General features: G+C 36.0%; 2 protein-coding genes across 2 annotated transcripts; both read right to left on the reverse strand.

Annotated features, from left to right (window-relative positions):
- Positions 1-3,067: 3,067 nt before the first annotated feature.
- Positions 3,068-3,845, reverse strand: LOC112510361. The gene is made up of 2 exons (XM_025115758.1): positions 3,556-3,845; positions 3,068-3,477 (listed from the first exon to the last, which is right to left on the reverse strand). The coding sequence occupies exons 1-2, from the start codon at positions 3,616-3,618 to the stop codon at positions 3,178-3,180; spliced, it is 363 nt and encodes a 120-aa protein (XP_024971526.1). The 5' UTR covers positions 3,619-3,845; the 3' UTR covers positions 3,068-3,177.
- Positions 3,846-7,700: 3,855 nt separating this feature from the next.
- On the reverse strand, positions 7,701-15,979 carry LOC112510490 (GDT1-like protein 4). Its single transcript, XM_025115919.1, has 9 exons — positions 15,731-15,979; positions 15,567-15,635; positions 13,824-13,955; positions 13,632-13,730; positions 13,308-13,380; positions 11,521-11,606; positions 10,014-10,097; positions 8,852-8,911; positions 7,701-8,075 (listed from the first exon to the last, which is right to left on the reverse strand). Exons 1-9 carry the CDS (start codon positions 15,806-15,808, stop codon positions 7,887-7,889), a joined length of 870 nt encoding a protein of 289 aa, XP_024971687.1. The 5' UTR covers positions 15,809-15,979; the 3' UTR covers positions 7,701-7,886.
- Between the last annotated feature and the right edge of the window lie 534 nt (positions 15,980-16,513).

Here is a 16,513-nt window from a genome sequence, read left to right on the forward strand (position 1 = left end):
CTCTCTCTCTCTATATATATATATATATATATAATCTTTTGTTATCACTTTAAACTTTTTAATAAATAAATACTACATAATATTTTTTTTATTACCCTGAATATCCAATCCGCTATACGAACTGACTAATCTCAGGACAACCACCCTCTTTACGGGTAGCCCGGAATCATCACATTTGAACCTCCATGGCCAGGAGGTGATTTTTATTCCTCCTTGAATTCAAACCTAAGACCTCCAGACACTTTTAACCTTTGAAGCCTAAGCTTTAACTAATCAGACACAACCCATATACTTCACAATAATTGTTGGATTGAGTAAATGGGCTTAATTGATGATAATCCTACCAACTTTTAGGTACAAATTAAGGTAGTGGGGGTAGAGATATATGCTACTTAGAAGTAACAACAAACATATGTTAGGACATTACATTATCCATCTTTGTTGCAGTTCGATCTTTATAAAAACAGAAGTTTTTGTCTGATTCGACTTTCAAATGTAATCTACACTCTGTATTTCATTGATTCAGCCGATTGGGGATTTACCACCACCACGTCTTAACTTGATCCTCTTCCCCAGGGATCCCCGATGTCCCCCCCCTTTCCAGGCCCATCACAAGGAAAACGAAAACCAAGATTTGCCAAGTGGAAGGGCCGTCGCTCAACGGATAAAATGGTATGATCCCTTCGTCACCCCAGAATGAAAGGGGATCGTTTAATCGATTCAACCATGTCTGCAAGGGTATTCGGAGGAGACAAATGGTCGCTCGTTAGCTTTTATTTAATGATATATGTTTTCAAGAATTAACGTCCTCTTGTTGTTTTCAAGTGGTTTTTTTTTCCATATATATTCGGGTCAGCTTGTGCATACATTGAGCCTTGAGACATGGTGTCTTACAAACTTAATGTAGCGTCAGATATAAGTCTTGAGTCACAGTGCACTACGGATGCCATGATGAGAATACTGTCTCTTATAAATTGAGAGATGGAAAACTGAGATGGTTTGGCCAATTCGCATGAAACTTTGGACTTCAACAATGAGAACGGAGAATTGATAGGACAAATTGGGGGTAGGCGAGTGGCCCATGTGCCTAGGGTGCTCATGGTTGGGTTGAGGATATTTGAATAATCCAGCCCAATGATTACGGTTTGAAAAATCTTAATCTAACCCAACCCAAACCGTACGGGTTGATACTTTAGTACATTAAAATATTATTCCAACCTTGAATATGTTGTTTTTTTACTTATAATTTTCGTTTCATCATCAACCACTTGATACAACTTATCAATACTTCTTACGTATATCACATTTAGTTAATTTTCTCCATTTACGTATATATGTTCACGGTTACTTAACATATATACGAATGAGTTATATCACATTTAGTTAATTTTCTCAATTTACRTATATATGTTCACGGTTACTGAACATATWTACGAATGAGTTATATCACATTTAGTTAATTTTCTCAATTTACRTATATATGTTCACGGTTACTGAACATATWTACGAATGAGTTATATCACATTTAGTTAATTTTCTCAATTTACRTATATATGTTCACGGTTACTGAACATATWTACGAATGAGTTATATCACATTTAGTTAATTWTCTCAATTTACATATATATGTTCACGGTTATTGAACATATATACGAATGAGTTATATATAGATATGAATAAATTGAAATATGTGTATATGAAGAGCGTACGTGATAGTGTAATTGACAAAAAATTTATAACTCGATTAGACATCTGGTTGAGTTATTTCGCGTTGTGTTGGGTTGATCGAGTTGGTCGGGTTTTTAAGCACCCCTAATGTCTACTAGATAGATTCTTGCAGGCTTAAGAGGTTGTTTGGTTGGGTTTCCACGAAGTCTTATATGAATAAAACTGTTTGTGTGGAGTAATCTTTCCGTATAGTTTGGAAAAACTTTTGTTTGTGAGAGTTCCTTCATAGATGGAAGGAGCAAAAATTTTAATTGGGAGGGGTAGATTTATAACTTTCTATATAAAGTTTCCTCTAAAAGCTTACTAAATAAGTCACTGCATATATCATTAAGCCACTATCAAACAATCATGTTATAAATGACCGTATAAATTGTAAGTCTCGTTAAGCTACTAACAAATTAGGGGTGTTCACGGTCCGGTTTGGACGGTTTAACCCCTCAGACCACAAACCAAATCGTAATGGCGGTTTATAAAATTTTCAAACCGAGCGGTTTGACATCAAGTGTCCAGAACGGTCAAATCAGACCATAAAAAGACGGTTTGGACCTTTAATGAACTTCAAATATTAAACTTAAAAAACATATATAATTTATAACTTTAAATATCCATCTCGATTATGTTAGATGTTAGGTTTTATGTTAGGTTTAGTGATATATTTGAGCTATATTCCATAAGTTAAAAAAGTAGTACTTGTTAATACTAAAATAAATAATTAAATTATATATATATATATATATATGGCGGTCGGTTTGGTCCAAACCGCCCAAAAAAAGGTTCCAGACCCCAGACCGGACCGGACCGCCCGGTTTTGCTATTTTCCAAACCAAACCGTCAGACCGCTCAAACCGCCAAAAACGGTCCGGTTTGACTTGATTTGGCCGGTTTGAGCGGTCTAACGGTTTTTTTGAACACCCCTATAACAAATACAATCTACCGTCCTTGTCCCCAAATCTTTTTCGCAAGTCAATAGTTCTCAAAAACAGTCTCTCTTGAAAATATTTATATGCATCTTATCTCCAAAACAACCACGAATAATTCAATCTCGTCCGATCTGAGGAATCCTTTGCATCCTGTGTGGCTGATCATCCTCTCAGACCAGACATTTCACCCCTAACCATAACTCATCCGCTGACTCTTCGGCACGAGGTAGGCATTTTACCCGGATACTTAAATATTTAAAACTTTACGGTTTAGGTACTAAAATGAAAGTTTTAAAAATACATTATCCAAAACAAAAATCAAGTTAAAATACATTACTTTTACATGCAATTTACTTCTACATTCACAATATTTTATTGCTATAAAGTTTCAAATTTCATTAAAGATAGCCCGTTTGGGCTCACATCAACCTAATCCAAAATTCTAATAAATATAAAATAATTAATTGTGATCACAAGAACCAAATTCAACCAAAACCCCTAAAAATCAAATCAAAATCAAAATTAGGGTTTATAGATGGCATCGAAAGCAATTACAAGTTTTCGGAGTAAAAGAACAGAATCCAAACGGCCGATTTGGAATATTGCAATTGATAGCATAACAACAAGGAGAAGGTAAACAGTACCCTTTTCCACCACCACCGCCACCGCCGGCACAGCATGTGCACAACGAGCAAATCTGAAAACTACCAAGTTTCCGGCGACTATCATTCAACACCAACCCCATCATTCCTCCTTTTTCATGTTCAATCCACGGCACCATCGTCATCTCCTCCGCCGTGGAATTCTCCACCACCGCCATCTCATTGGCCTTCAGATTACAACAAACACGAAATTAAACTACAAAATCATCGAAACGATGTGATCGAAGAGATGGAGGACGACTTACATCGGAGAATTGAATTCCGGCGAGGAGAATGAAGAGAGAACAAAGAACGCCATTGATGAACATCTTATTCGATACAGATTGGTTTGGTGTGATCCGTATAGATGCGAATGTAGGGAAATCGTAACGGGATCAAATCAAAACTGAAATCTGGAAGGAATTTGAAATGGGGGTTTTGAATTTTGGAAGAAATTTGTAGAAGAAGATGATGAATGAATGAATGTAGGTGGAGGGGAGTACTTTTTCCATGGCATAAATGGGAGTGTGGGTGAATGCAATAATGTCAAAACCTCTTCAACAACCCTCTTTTTTCCCTCTAAATAAAAAACAATTGAATCATACAATTTCAATTATTTAATACTAGTTGTCTATCCGTGCAGTGCGATGAGAGCCGTGAATTTTAACTGTTTTGAAGTTTTACTGGTTTTATTAGAGAATATTTAACGATGATATAAGTTACACTTGGTATTTACATATTAAAACAATTTCAATTATTTTATATAAAAAGATTTTATATGTTTTTATATCGGTGATTTTAGTGTCATCAAGTCGTTTAGTATGATAAGGATTAATGTGAGACAAATCGAAATTAGACTTAACTAAATTTCAATCCGGAGATGCGGAGTGCATGCTCGGATAAGTTAAGTTGGTCTCGGGTACGCGGGGGTCCGGGGGCAGCACCCCTAGCGGGGTCCAACGGGCAAACACGACTCCCACCAAAATAACCGACTTAACCATCGGTGGCTATAAATAAGATTTTGATTCGATAATTGCAGTGTGACGATCTTTGTGCATGTTGTTACTTTGTTGGAATTTGTCTCTTAAGGTACATAAACAAGCAAGGAAATTATGTGTTTGATCTTGGATTTTGCCTGAAATCCGGATCGTTATCCTTGGATTATCCCAAATCTGATTTCGTGGTACCCCAGGCTATAAGGTCGAAATCACATATTTTGGAAAGTGTTTTATACACGATCCTTGAATTACCCAAGTATCTTGATATTCGGTTTCCGAAATCTGACAGTTTATGCGGTTTGTACGAAATAACTGTTTTTTGTCTCTGCAGTTTTGAAATTACATGATGATCATCATGGTTGTAAAAACGTTTGAGTTTGGTCTTCCCTTTAATGGTTGTTAATTTTGTTAAATAAGGAGATATTTTTGTATTTTTTTTCCCGAATAAAATTGATTGATTTTGTGATTATGGCTTGATTTTTGATGGGTAAAAGACAAAAAAAAAATAGATAAAAGAACGAAAATATTTTATTATTTAATGAATTTTTTTAACAACTGTTAGAGGGAGGGACTAAATCCAGACGTTTTTACAAACCATGGTGGTCATTTTGTAATTTCAAAACTGTAGAAACAAAAATTGTTATTTACACAAACAATAAGGACCAAATCTGCAGTTCATTCTTATTTTAGTGATGAATCCGGAAATGGTGGAGTAATTTGAATTTTTGAGGCACTACAAACTTGTATCAAAGCTGATATTCGTGACATCAGAATGGTGGGCAAATCTCGTCGAGGATGATGAGTCCCTGATGGGGTATTTACGATATCTGAAATGAATCTTGTATCACTGATAAACAAGGATGATGATGAGTATGGATGACGAAGATATCAAGAATTTAAGTAGGGGACTTTCCGCCCCCAAGAAAACGACCTAGCTAACTCCATTGCCCCCAACCCTTTTCCATACCTCTATTGGAACAGGAAAACGTGTTGCTTCGACCTGACCTTAAAGTGGATGAGAAGGAAGCACTTAACTTAGGATAACCAGTTCACTTCACACAGCACAACGCCGAACCTTGCCAATTAGCTTCTGGAGATCGGGTTCCCACTTCATATCTTTGAAAGAAAATGATGCTTTATGTTTTGTCCGTTTTCTTGCTCGTTACCACTTGACTTTGATTGCAGTGAACAGGCATTGAAATTCATGAGCTCCTACCAAGTCTTGAATTGTGACTTCACCATCATTTAGGTTAAATCATAGTCTATTAAGTTTTCTTCGTTAATCAATAACCGTGAATATTCAGATCAATTTATGTACATCTCGACTAATTTCAGAAATACTGATTAATACTCAAAACAAACACTAATGACAAGAATTAACATTACGACAAGTCTCTTATTTTAGGTTAAGAAATATTTTTAAATTTATATTTTACGTTATTAAATAGGGCAAATTGCATAAAAAAAAGTAACGTACTTTAACTTGATTCCTATTTCGGTTAACGTACTTTCAAAACTTCCATTTTGTTACCTAATATGTAAAGTTTTAAACATTTAAGTATCTGGGTAATCGGTTTAAGCATTAACCGGTTATCATGCTGATGTGGCGAGTGATGTGGTATCCAACTCAGTATTATTTGCTGATGTGGTTAATGACATAGATTTTTTTTAATCTAAAAGTAGTCTTCAACCGATTACCCGGATACTTAAATGTTTAAAACATTACATCTTAGGTACCAAAATGAAAGTTATAAAAGTATATTATCAAAATAAAAATCAAGTTAAAGTACGTTATTTTTTCATACAATTTATTTTATTAAATATTTAATATAAAAAAGCAAGAGTTTATGGGACATGTATAATTGGTGGCATGGGTGAATGGTATAATGTCAAAGCTCATAAATAAGGGGTGACTAGTTAGTAGTCCCTAGGCTTTTGCTATAAATGAGGACCAAAATAAACATAAAGCAAATATATTTAAGGTGGTCGGGCCTCGTAATAAATAAGAGCATTGTTATATGCATTATTTACGGGCGGGATGACCCGTTAGATCCGGTTCATCTGGCCCATTAGAAATACGGACTTAGACAACCATTATTGAGAAAAATTAATGGGTCTAGATTTGTTCGTTAGCATTAACGGACGAACATGGACAATGTAAAAATAAATATGGACAGACCTGTTTATATATTATAATTAATATTTTTTTACTATTAATTAAAATTATACTAGTATATTTTAAAATTAAATTATTAATGTTATAAGATGTGACTCTTTGGCTAAAGAATTGATTTTGAATTGGATTTGAAGTTATTGGATTAGTCTATTACTTTGAACAAATATTACCTTATAAGAGACTAAATACCTCATCTATTAAATGTGGTTTACAACCATAAGTCCATATATGAACAAAACAGACAATATCTGATATAGTTGGGACATCAAGATTTGTTATTTATCCAATATATTTGAAAATTAATAAACCGGTGATCGACCTTAACAAGAATTAAGTCATGACAGAAACCATTAAACCATATAACGGGTCGAATCAATTAATTCTTAAAAGAGTAAATTACGAGACTCGTACCGTGGTTTGTTAATAATTTTCAATTTGTGTCCCTCTGATTCAGAAATTGTAATTTTCGTCCCTATGGTTTACAATTTATCGCCTTTTCGTCTCTGAACTAATTCCTACATTTAAAGTATAGGAACCAAAACAATAACAAACCATAAACCACAAGGACCAAAATAACAATAAAATGTAAATCATAAGAACAAAACCTGCAACTTCAAAACCATAGGAAAAAAAATCGCAATTTTTAACAAACCACAGGGATGAAAAACATAATTTAGGAGACATTTTTTTTATTAACCTCGATATCCAACCCGCTATGCGAACCGACTAATTACAGGGCGACCATCTGCTTTGCAGATATCCCGGCGTCACCGCATTTGAACCTCCATGGCCACAAGGGGATTTTTATTCCTCCTTAGATTTGAACATGAGACCTTCTGATACTTTTGACCTTTGGAGCCAAACTCAAAATTTGGGGGACATTTACGAAACGCTTACCCAGGTAAACGTTTACCATGTAACATTACCTTACCAGACGAATATCACAAAAACCAAGAATCTTACCCAGTAACAGCGAAAATAAGGACCGAGAGACTTACCCCGTAAGTGAGGGCGACGAATCTTACTAGGTAAATTGTTGCATACAATACCCTTTTTGTAGACTGAAATCTTACCCGGTAAGTAAGTAATAATGTTGAATTTACTAGTAAGTTCTGACTTGGGTAAGCATTCAGTAAACGTAAACGGACGCTTACTCTAATTATTATACCTACATACAAGTCATTAACCATGGAATTGTATATTGGATTAAGGGTAGATTAAAGAATTCCCACCATTGTTTTAATGGGTCAAAATATCCATCAATATAATGTTTAATTGTTGTTAACATATAATACTAATACATAAAAAAAAATTAAAACTTACCCATAAAACTTATATAGTTTTTATATAGAGACAGCAAAAGAAGCTGTGGAAAAATATATGGAACCAACACCGATCGTGCCTAAAAGTTCAAATCGGTTTGTTATAGAGGAGGGTAGAAGTAGGACGATAACGAAAAACCGAGGAATAACAAGCCCCCGACTGTGGCAACGGTGCCTTGTGAGATTTTTGATGCTAGCATGCTTCCCCCGATTACTGCTACAGATGTACAGATGGTGTGTCCGATCGTAGCTCCAAGAGCAACCCCGACCGCATTTTTATGTGTCGCTAACTGTATATTCAAGCGAAAACTTGTCATCCGTACACGAGAATTGAAATCGCAATGATTTTACATTTTTTTCTCTTAAGTAAAATGATTTTGGTAATGGAGATGTATTTGAACAGAATTGGAGATGTTAAGACTAGGGTAGTAGATTAGAATCTATTCTCTATAATTTTTACTTTAACTTGATTCCTATTTTGGGTAACGTATTTTCAAAACTTCCATTTTGTTACATAAGATGTACAGTTTTAAACATTTAAGTACCCGGATAACCGGTTGAAGCAATATAACTTTTCAATGTTTAATCTTTACGAATTCAATCGCTCTATGCTTTTTCGGACCTGGGCTCGGGTCTTCCAAGCACGTTTTCAATGAGCAAAGAAAAGGGCACGGGATCTTTTAGGCCCAGACCAGGCTTCAGGGTTGAAAAAGGGACCAATCGGGTTTTGTCAGGCCAGACTTTTTGGGCTTTTCCAGGTCGGGCTTTTTCGAGTTGGGCCTAGGCCTGCCCTCAAAATTTTGGCCTGGTCAGGATTTGAGGCCTCCTGGCCTGGACCGGGATTCTGGCTCACTAGGCCCGGTTTTTTTCAAGCTGGTCTTGGGCTTTTTTTACATCTCTAGACTGCACATCTCCCCGGGGGACCCCACCTCCAGGTGGGATATATCGGGCTAGTTTTAGTTTAGATGTATCAAACTGAAGCGATAATTATTATGGGTGCAAAGCAAAAACATAATAAAGCGATAAGACGACAAAGAAACGTATCACAAAAGAAAGAAAATCTTACAGCAATCGTTGCTATTTGGCTTCGATCCCCCCATTCTGCTAAAAACGTCAAAATAAACGACTGCAAGCACAGTACAATAAGAAAATCGTTAGCTGGTCATCAATCGATCAGCAATCATATAGATAAAATAAGAACATATAAAAGGTATTGAAGCTACCCTTCTCAGATCATGATCCATAATCAATTCATAAACTAGTGGATTTGAAGCTGAAGTAAAAACAATTGGGTAAATTGCATGAAAATGCAACGTAAATTAGTCCGATTCTTATTCCGGGTAACATACTTCCCAAAACTTTGTTTTGGTACCATACTTCTGTCCGATTCCTATTTAGATGTTTGAGATATGACATCTAAAGTACCAAAATAAAGGTTTTAAAAGTACGTTACACGAAATAGGAATGAGACCAAAGTATATTGCATTTTCATGCAATTTGCCGGAACAAAGTTAGCATCCTCTACGACAAACCAATCTCTTCAACACGAGTCTATCGAAAAAAGAGATACTTGTGCTAAAACAAAGATCAAAACATGTCACTAGGAGTGTAAATGATTCTTGCTTTTAACGAGCTACTCGAGCTCGAGTCGATCTCGAACAAAAACAGAACTCGTTACTCGTTTAAGTTAACAAGCCGAGCTTCATAACACCAATGTTCAACGCTCGTTCGAAAACTCAATTGAATTTTTTTAGTCAAGTCAAGTCGAGTCGAGTTGAGTGATTCGAGCATACACTTTTTCGAGCCAAACATGCTCATATGTTCATAAATCATACAATAAAAAATAAATATTGTTGAGCTCAAACCAATAAATGAGTTAATTGCTCACGAGTTCGAGCCCTTAAATGAGCATCGAGCTTGATAATTCAAAAAATAATCAAGCTCGAAGTTGAGCCCTACTTTGAAAAAATTATTTGAGCTAGAGCCTGGTGTTCTTTTTTCGATCCGAGCTAAATAACCTATTACTCGGCTTGGCTCGTTTACACCCCTACACGTCATAACATGAATAATAAGGTGGGGCCTATCAAAAGGTCTGGTTATTGAATATGACAGCCACGCTAAACGTTTACAAGATATCTTGACTTCATTGAATTGCATGCATCGTAAATAAAGTGATTAACAATAAGTAAACAGAAAACAATACTAATGAACCATCGCAGTAAACGTACCTCCAAGAAAATGGGAGTACAGAATCTCGAAAAGAATCGGCGGGCAGCTGTCTTTCCTTGTCCAGACTCGAGTTTCTCTTCTACCTGTATATGTTTGATTGTTTGCTTAGCCACTTATACGAGATTCTATTCTCTACAGAAGTATACCAAAATCATTAAGTAGAAATATAATTTCCTATTTTATGCTTTAATATATTCATTTTCGATTTATCTACTTTTGATTTTTCGGAAATGAGTGATTCCAATCCTATAGCAGTGGCCACAAGCGGATATGTAGATGGCGGGATTGACTCCGGGTTGACTTTATCATCCCCTTGTCTTTATCCACCATGCTACCACCCTTGTGGTTAGAACAAAATGAAAGGTACAACATTTGTGCCTTTAGGTTGGTAGAACAAAAAGGAATTACAAAGATTATCTGTTTAAAAAAAATATCGGAATACACCCACGTTAACACCCGTTCAAAAAATTGGGTGGGGACAGGTTCAAGAAGTTATTTTCTTTGCCGTATTTAAGTCAAGATTCTAAATGGCGTGAGGCATTACGGCGAGGCCAAGCCTCAAGCCTTAGGAGCCCCATCGTGACTTGGTGGTGGCAAATCTCTATATAATATATATAATATATTATATATGTTTCTCTACTATGACTCAATGAGTCAATGATATTAAACAATTTAAATTATGTTACGTATTAAAAACTAACAAGACATTAAAAAGGTAAGAAAAATCAAATATCACGTTATAAAAACCGCTCATTAGGCCATGGCATGCCACATGCTTAACATGGCATCAGACACAAGCCTTGAGCCACGACGGCTGTTGCATTGAGCCGTTTAGAACACTAATTTTAGTACACTTAACCACCCTTTGCAATGTAACTAAGCCATGGACTATTTTGGGTGCTATGAATCCGAATGCAATCAATTTGTAGATAAACGACATTTATATCTAAACATTAGTGTGAAAGACGAGCAGCTGATTCATATCCAGAGAAGCAAACTATGGGCGGCCTGCACTACTCTAAAGAGCTAGTTACTATTTGAACACTACATTGTGAAAGTTGCAAATAGCAAATATGATGATACTGAAATGATTACTTCTTATAGCTGCAACAAAATCTGAAGCAATTAAGGGCTGTTTGGTTGGTTTTCCATTAAGTTCTGTATGGATAAAGTTGTCAGTGTGAATTAATCTGCTTGTATAGATTGAGAAGGTTTTTGTTTGGGAGGGTACTTCTTAGATGGAAAGAGAACGTTTTTGAATTGAGAAGGGCATGTTTGGAAAAAAAAAAACTTGGTTTTTTGCATAAAGCTCTCCCCTAAAAGCTTACTGAATAAGCCACTATGATTCATATCATCAAGTCACTACCAAACAGTCATGTATAGTTGACCGAATATGCTGTGAGTCCCATTAAGCTCAGTAAGCTGCTAACAAGCAAACCCTAAGTATTAGTAACATGCACTGATGCACTAAATGATGATACAATATTTATAGTAGAACAAACATACTTCCTCCATCTCCTTCTTCTGGGATGCTTTCGAATCTGATCTCCACGCAATATAGAGCAAGCGGATCCCAAAGAAGGCATAAAGAACTGCATATAGAAGAACAACAATTTAGATGTCTAACGATCTTCATATTTTATATGAAATTTGAACATCACGATAAGGTTTATATGTGAGATTTATATACAAAAATTATGTAGTAGGAGTGTAGACATTATGGTAAAGTCTAGTCTGAACTATAAAAGCACCACAAAGAGGCTTTACACAAACTAAACCACTGTGGCACAACCTCACCGCATCAAAAGTTTTTAAAATTCACAACTTGGCGTTGTCGAGGCATATGCTTCCGATGATCTGCTCTGGTAATGGTTTTTTTTGGCTTTTTCTATAAGCTTTATGGCAGTAGTCGTACTTCTCTTTATAGTGCAAGTGTTTTTTTTATTTTAAAAAACTAAAAGTCAAAGCCCAATGGCCCCAATGCGTACTTTCAATAGTTTAAAACCAAAAAAGCTAGTACTTTCTCCTCTCAATCGAAAAGTGTGGTTTGACCCTTCCTCTTCCTCCAAGCAACCAATTTTTCACACCCTCTCAGCCTATCTCACGGTTTCATTCTTCTCTCTCAAGAACCACTAAACCAGCGCCCTTAGTAATTTAGTATTTTATATATTGTGTATATGTATTTATATATACATATTTTGGTGTATATATTTAGATCTTATCTCTTTTTAGATAGTAGTCTAAGGAAGGAAGCTATGCACGTTTTCTGACCTTCGATTGTTTCATCCTTCTTTTTTAAAACCCGATGGGTATCATTATCAACCTAAAAACTCTGTTATTGTTCATGTTGATTTTGTTGTTGTGGGATTTTGTAACGCCCCAAAGCCCAAAGCAATAGGTTGACTCAATAACTTCGGAGTCAACTTAAAACCATGGTGGAAGTTATTGATAATCCACAGGCCACAACTTTGAGTTTATAAGGAGTTCATAGATCCAATCTTCTATTCATATGGGACGGGTTGTTACAGATTCGATAAATGACACCTTCAATTACACAAATTGAATTTATTTGAAGGTAGGGAACAAAGCAAGTTTGTATAAAACATATATAGGTGTGGGACCATATGATCCCCATCAAGAATCAAACACTTGTTCACTGCATGTGAAGCATTTTTCATTGAGATGAATGTTTTTGGCTCCACCATTACACAACAAATTGGCAAAAACAAAAGGCCGGAGTGCTACATTATGCCAATTACGCATTTACAAATAATTAGTTGACCTCAGCCTAAATGTGCTATAAGGCCATAGTATACTATCAATTGCTATTGTGAGAATATGTGAAACCCCCAGATCACTCTCCAAAAGAGCCCTTGAGGAGAAAAGGGAGGTTTCACCATATATACAGGAGAAATGGTCCAAGTCTAGCAGATGTGGGACTCCAACACGCCCCCTCCGACGGAGGCGAGATAGACACAGATCGTCCTAGAGTGTCGAGAGGGGGCTAGCCAAAGTGTCGGGTCCCTAGAGTAGCGGACCTTGGCTCTGATACCATGTGAGCCCTTGAGGAGAAAGGGGAGGTTCCAACATATATACAAGAGAAATGGTCCAAGTCTAGCTGATTGGGGAATCCAACATATACTTTATTTACCAAAGAAGGGAAGATAAAGAAAGAAAAGTAGAAATGTAGAGAAGATAACAAATTATATCTATGCACAAAATTCTCAGAGACAGAAGCGGTATGCTTGACAAGGATTATAATCAACATTTAAGCAGAAAGAGTCAATGCATGCCTGTAGCGGCACTGTTTGTGTGCTTCCTGGATATCAGATTTGGAACAATCCTACCAAGCCCCGTAGAAAGTATCTGTATGACAAGTAAACCAAACTAACCGTCAATACCATCAACTTTTGGAACAAAAAGTTTGTGATGTATAGTTAAATGATCATAATGCATATTGCATTCAAAGTCCAAAACAAAAACAGCTTAGATCAGGCTTTTTGTAACTACTTCATAACTTCATTATTGCAATATACATCCTAAAGTATATGATCTTTTGGAACACGTATCAAGAAAATGTATCGGAAACATAACCGAATTCAAAATAGCGAACTAACCGTCATCACAAAAAGCGCGCTCAGTGCACCAGACAAAACAATCGACTTTGGGTGCCGCATTGCCATAAGAGCTGCTATAATAAAAGTCTCATCTCCAATCTATATGAAATAAATAAATGTGACATTGGGTTATATATCTTATTAAGTAATAACCTTATGTGCGGCTTTAGAACATAGGAAAAGAGTACACACCTCACTGACAAGGATCATCGACAAACTGGCAAAGAATGCATCGACAACTCCAAGACCAGAATCTAAACTGAGTACAACTTTTGGATCAATCCCGTCACCTATAACATTGTTTTTAATTTTCTGCACAACAACCTGTCCGGAAAAAAATAGACACACATTAAGATTATTAAGCAAAACTAATTAGCGTATTGCCCGTTCTATTAATTCATATTAATATAGTTCATAGTTCTTATTTAGGTTGCTGGTTTGTAAAAACAGCAATGCAGCATTTCAATTTAGACTAAAAAAGGTCACATGTAGCAGTAAGCAGTATTTGTTAACCTTTATCAGAGCAATGGAAGAAAAAACACTCTTTGTTAGCTCGTCGAAGATCAAGGGCTTAAACAATTTTATGATGAACAAAAGAAATTTATCTTCAAAAATGAAGCTCATTTTCTTCAGAGACTAAGGTGCCGTTTATAAAGCGCTTCTTACCGGGTGAGCATGCAAGGACCGCGAACCTTATCCTGTAAGAGGCATGATATAACCGAGGTTCTCACATAAGTGAGGGAGAAGACTCTTATTCCTTTATTGCTTACCGGTAAGAGATGCTTACAAACAACCCATTTTTATATAATAGAATGGGTCGATTCCCCTGGAAGCCCAAATTCTCATTCCAGGTTAAACTGGGGGGAAAGAAAATTCATTCCCATACTCATTCCCTGCCATTTTCGTTTTCATTCCCATTTTCATTGCCCGGTCTGAACCAGACAGCCCCACAATGCACAGATGAGTAACATCATCCCAAATTGACGTTGCAAACGAAAGATAGCTACAACTTATGTTTCCTCACATAAGAACCTCCACTTATTTGTATGAAAGCCAACATCATACCCACTAGGGGTCTCGGGAGGAAAGAAAAGGCGGTGCTGCTTTATCCTCATAAATAGATTAAGCACATAGAAAGAATAAATAGAAAGATAGTGAATCCCAAGGTCTTCCATTCCCAGATCATAGTTGTTCACGGAAGATAAGACATAAAAAGGAGATTATGGTGAAATAACTAGATGGTCAAGAAAAGAAGTGATTACGTCAACTAGAGTTCCAGTTTGACAGAAAGGCTGATGGTATAGCCACTGATGACAACGGAGTTTATGTTGCTAGGGATACAAGCTCACTCCAAGAGATGCATTGCGAATTTTAATCAAGTCAGCTGACCCAATTGTGTACAAGCGGTGTCAGGAATTCCCAATGCTACTCTATCCAATGTCTGTCATTGCTCCACTTCAAATCTCAAAACCCAAACCAAATGACCGATTATAAGCAAATAGTCATATCACAAAAGAACACGCCTTACGGAACCCTTTCTTTTTGAAAATTGAGCTTGTAGATATGACGTTGAGCTTGAATTTAAGTCGTAATACGGTTCTTTCGTGATGGCTTTTGCTTATAATCAGTCATTTGGTCCGGATTTTGAGATTTGACGTACAACAATGATTAAACAGAGTTGCATTGGAATTATTTAAGTCAGTTCACAAAACTATGATTAGCAATTGAATGAGATTGAGCTTACTACTTACTGTTATACCCACAAATTGCATTTACCACAAAGTGATTAAATATTTTCAGCCCTAAATTCACTTTAGCTTCTCCTAGTAATATAAAACAATCTAAACCAATAACCATGTCTTCTAATTATTAGTACAAAGAAGAGTAAATGGGATTCACCAAATCAAAAAATTACGAGGGTTTTTGTTTACTTACTTTGCTACGTCTGCCTAGATCTATAATGGATCTGGTTGAGTCTTCATTATCCTTATCACCGCCAATCTCCTGCAAAAATCAAAAGGCAAAAAGCAAATTTAACACAACAAATTGCTTATCTAAACCACAAATCAACCAACACATACAACAAATTATGAGTCTACCTGTGCAGAAACGCGAGATGCAGCGATGGAAACGAAGAGGAAGAGGAAGAGAAAGCCATAATTTAGACGCAGATTCATGATCTTTTGCCGAACAAGATGATCGGACGAAGAGAGATAGAGAGAGATCTGCGATGAATTAGAGATTGAGACGTTGACGGTGCTGCATTTTGTAGGAAATGAGGAGAAGATCTCGTTGCCGGTGAATATATATAAAAATGGTGGCGCGTGAGGTTGATTCAATTGTGAGATACCGCGGAATGGAAAGGCGAAGGAAGGTTGACCCTTTTCCTCTTTTCGGATTTTATTGCTAATTTATAATGGGAATATACACGAATCTTGTTTGGTTTGGAATTATTTTACTTTATTTAATAGTTATTTAAAGTATTTTTATGTTATTTGATAGTTGCTTAATGGTTTGGTATATAATAATTAAGTAGTCAGAATGATTAAAAAACTCTCGTAATATAGTGTAAAATGAAATATAATTGTTTGATGATGGTCTACAATAAAATTAGGACGTTGAATGGTTAAGGGAGGCTCGTGATACAAAATTATTGAGAGGGTTTTAAAATAATCAAGAGACAAACTTTGTTTCTACCAAATAAGATTCATCTTTCAACGATTCAGATGTTGCCTCTTAGTGAAACTATTAAGAGGTAAACAAACAACCTGACAACTCTTGTGCTCCAACAAGTGTTTTTTTTTAAGTGAGAGGGGAACTGAACCGATCCAATCATCCATTGGATGTTGGATTTTACCAACCGATCCAATCTGATAAATATT

This window comes from Cynara cardunculus, assembly GCF_001531365.2.
Source record: "Cynara cardunculus var. scolymus isolate 2C chromosome LG 3, CcrdV1, whole genome shotgun sequence".
Lineage (NCBI taxonomy): Eukaryota > Viridiplantae > Streptophyta > Magnoliopsida > Asterales > Asteraceae > Cynara > Cynara cardunculus.

Excerpts from the sequence above, each read along its gene's own strand:
- LOC112510361 (XM_025115758.1), bottom strand. The coding sequence starts at position 3,618 with ATGTTCATCAATGGCGTTCTTTGTTCTCTCTTCATTCTCCTCGCCGGA. Across the intron at positions 3,478-3,555 it reads CCGGAATTCAATTCTCCGAT|GCCAATGAGATGGCGGTGGT; the intron begins GTAAGTCGTCCT and ends TGTAATCTGAAG.
- LOC112510490 (XM_025115919.1), bottom strand. The coding sequence starts at position 15,808 with ATGAATCTGCGTCTAAATTATGGCTTTCTCTTCCTCTTCCTCTTCGTT. Across the intron at positions 13,956-15,566 it reads ATCTAGGCAGACGTAGCAAA|GTTGTTGTGCAGAAAATTAA; the intron begins GTAAGTAAACAA and ends TTTTCCGGACAG. Across the intron at positions 8,912-10,013 it reads GTACTCCCATTTTCTTGGAG|TCGTTTATTTTGACGTTTTT; the intron begins GTACGTTTACTG and ends CTGTGCTTGCAG.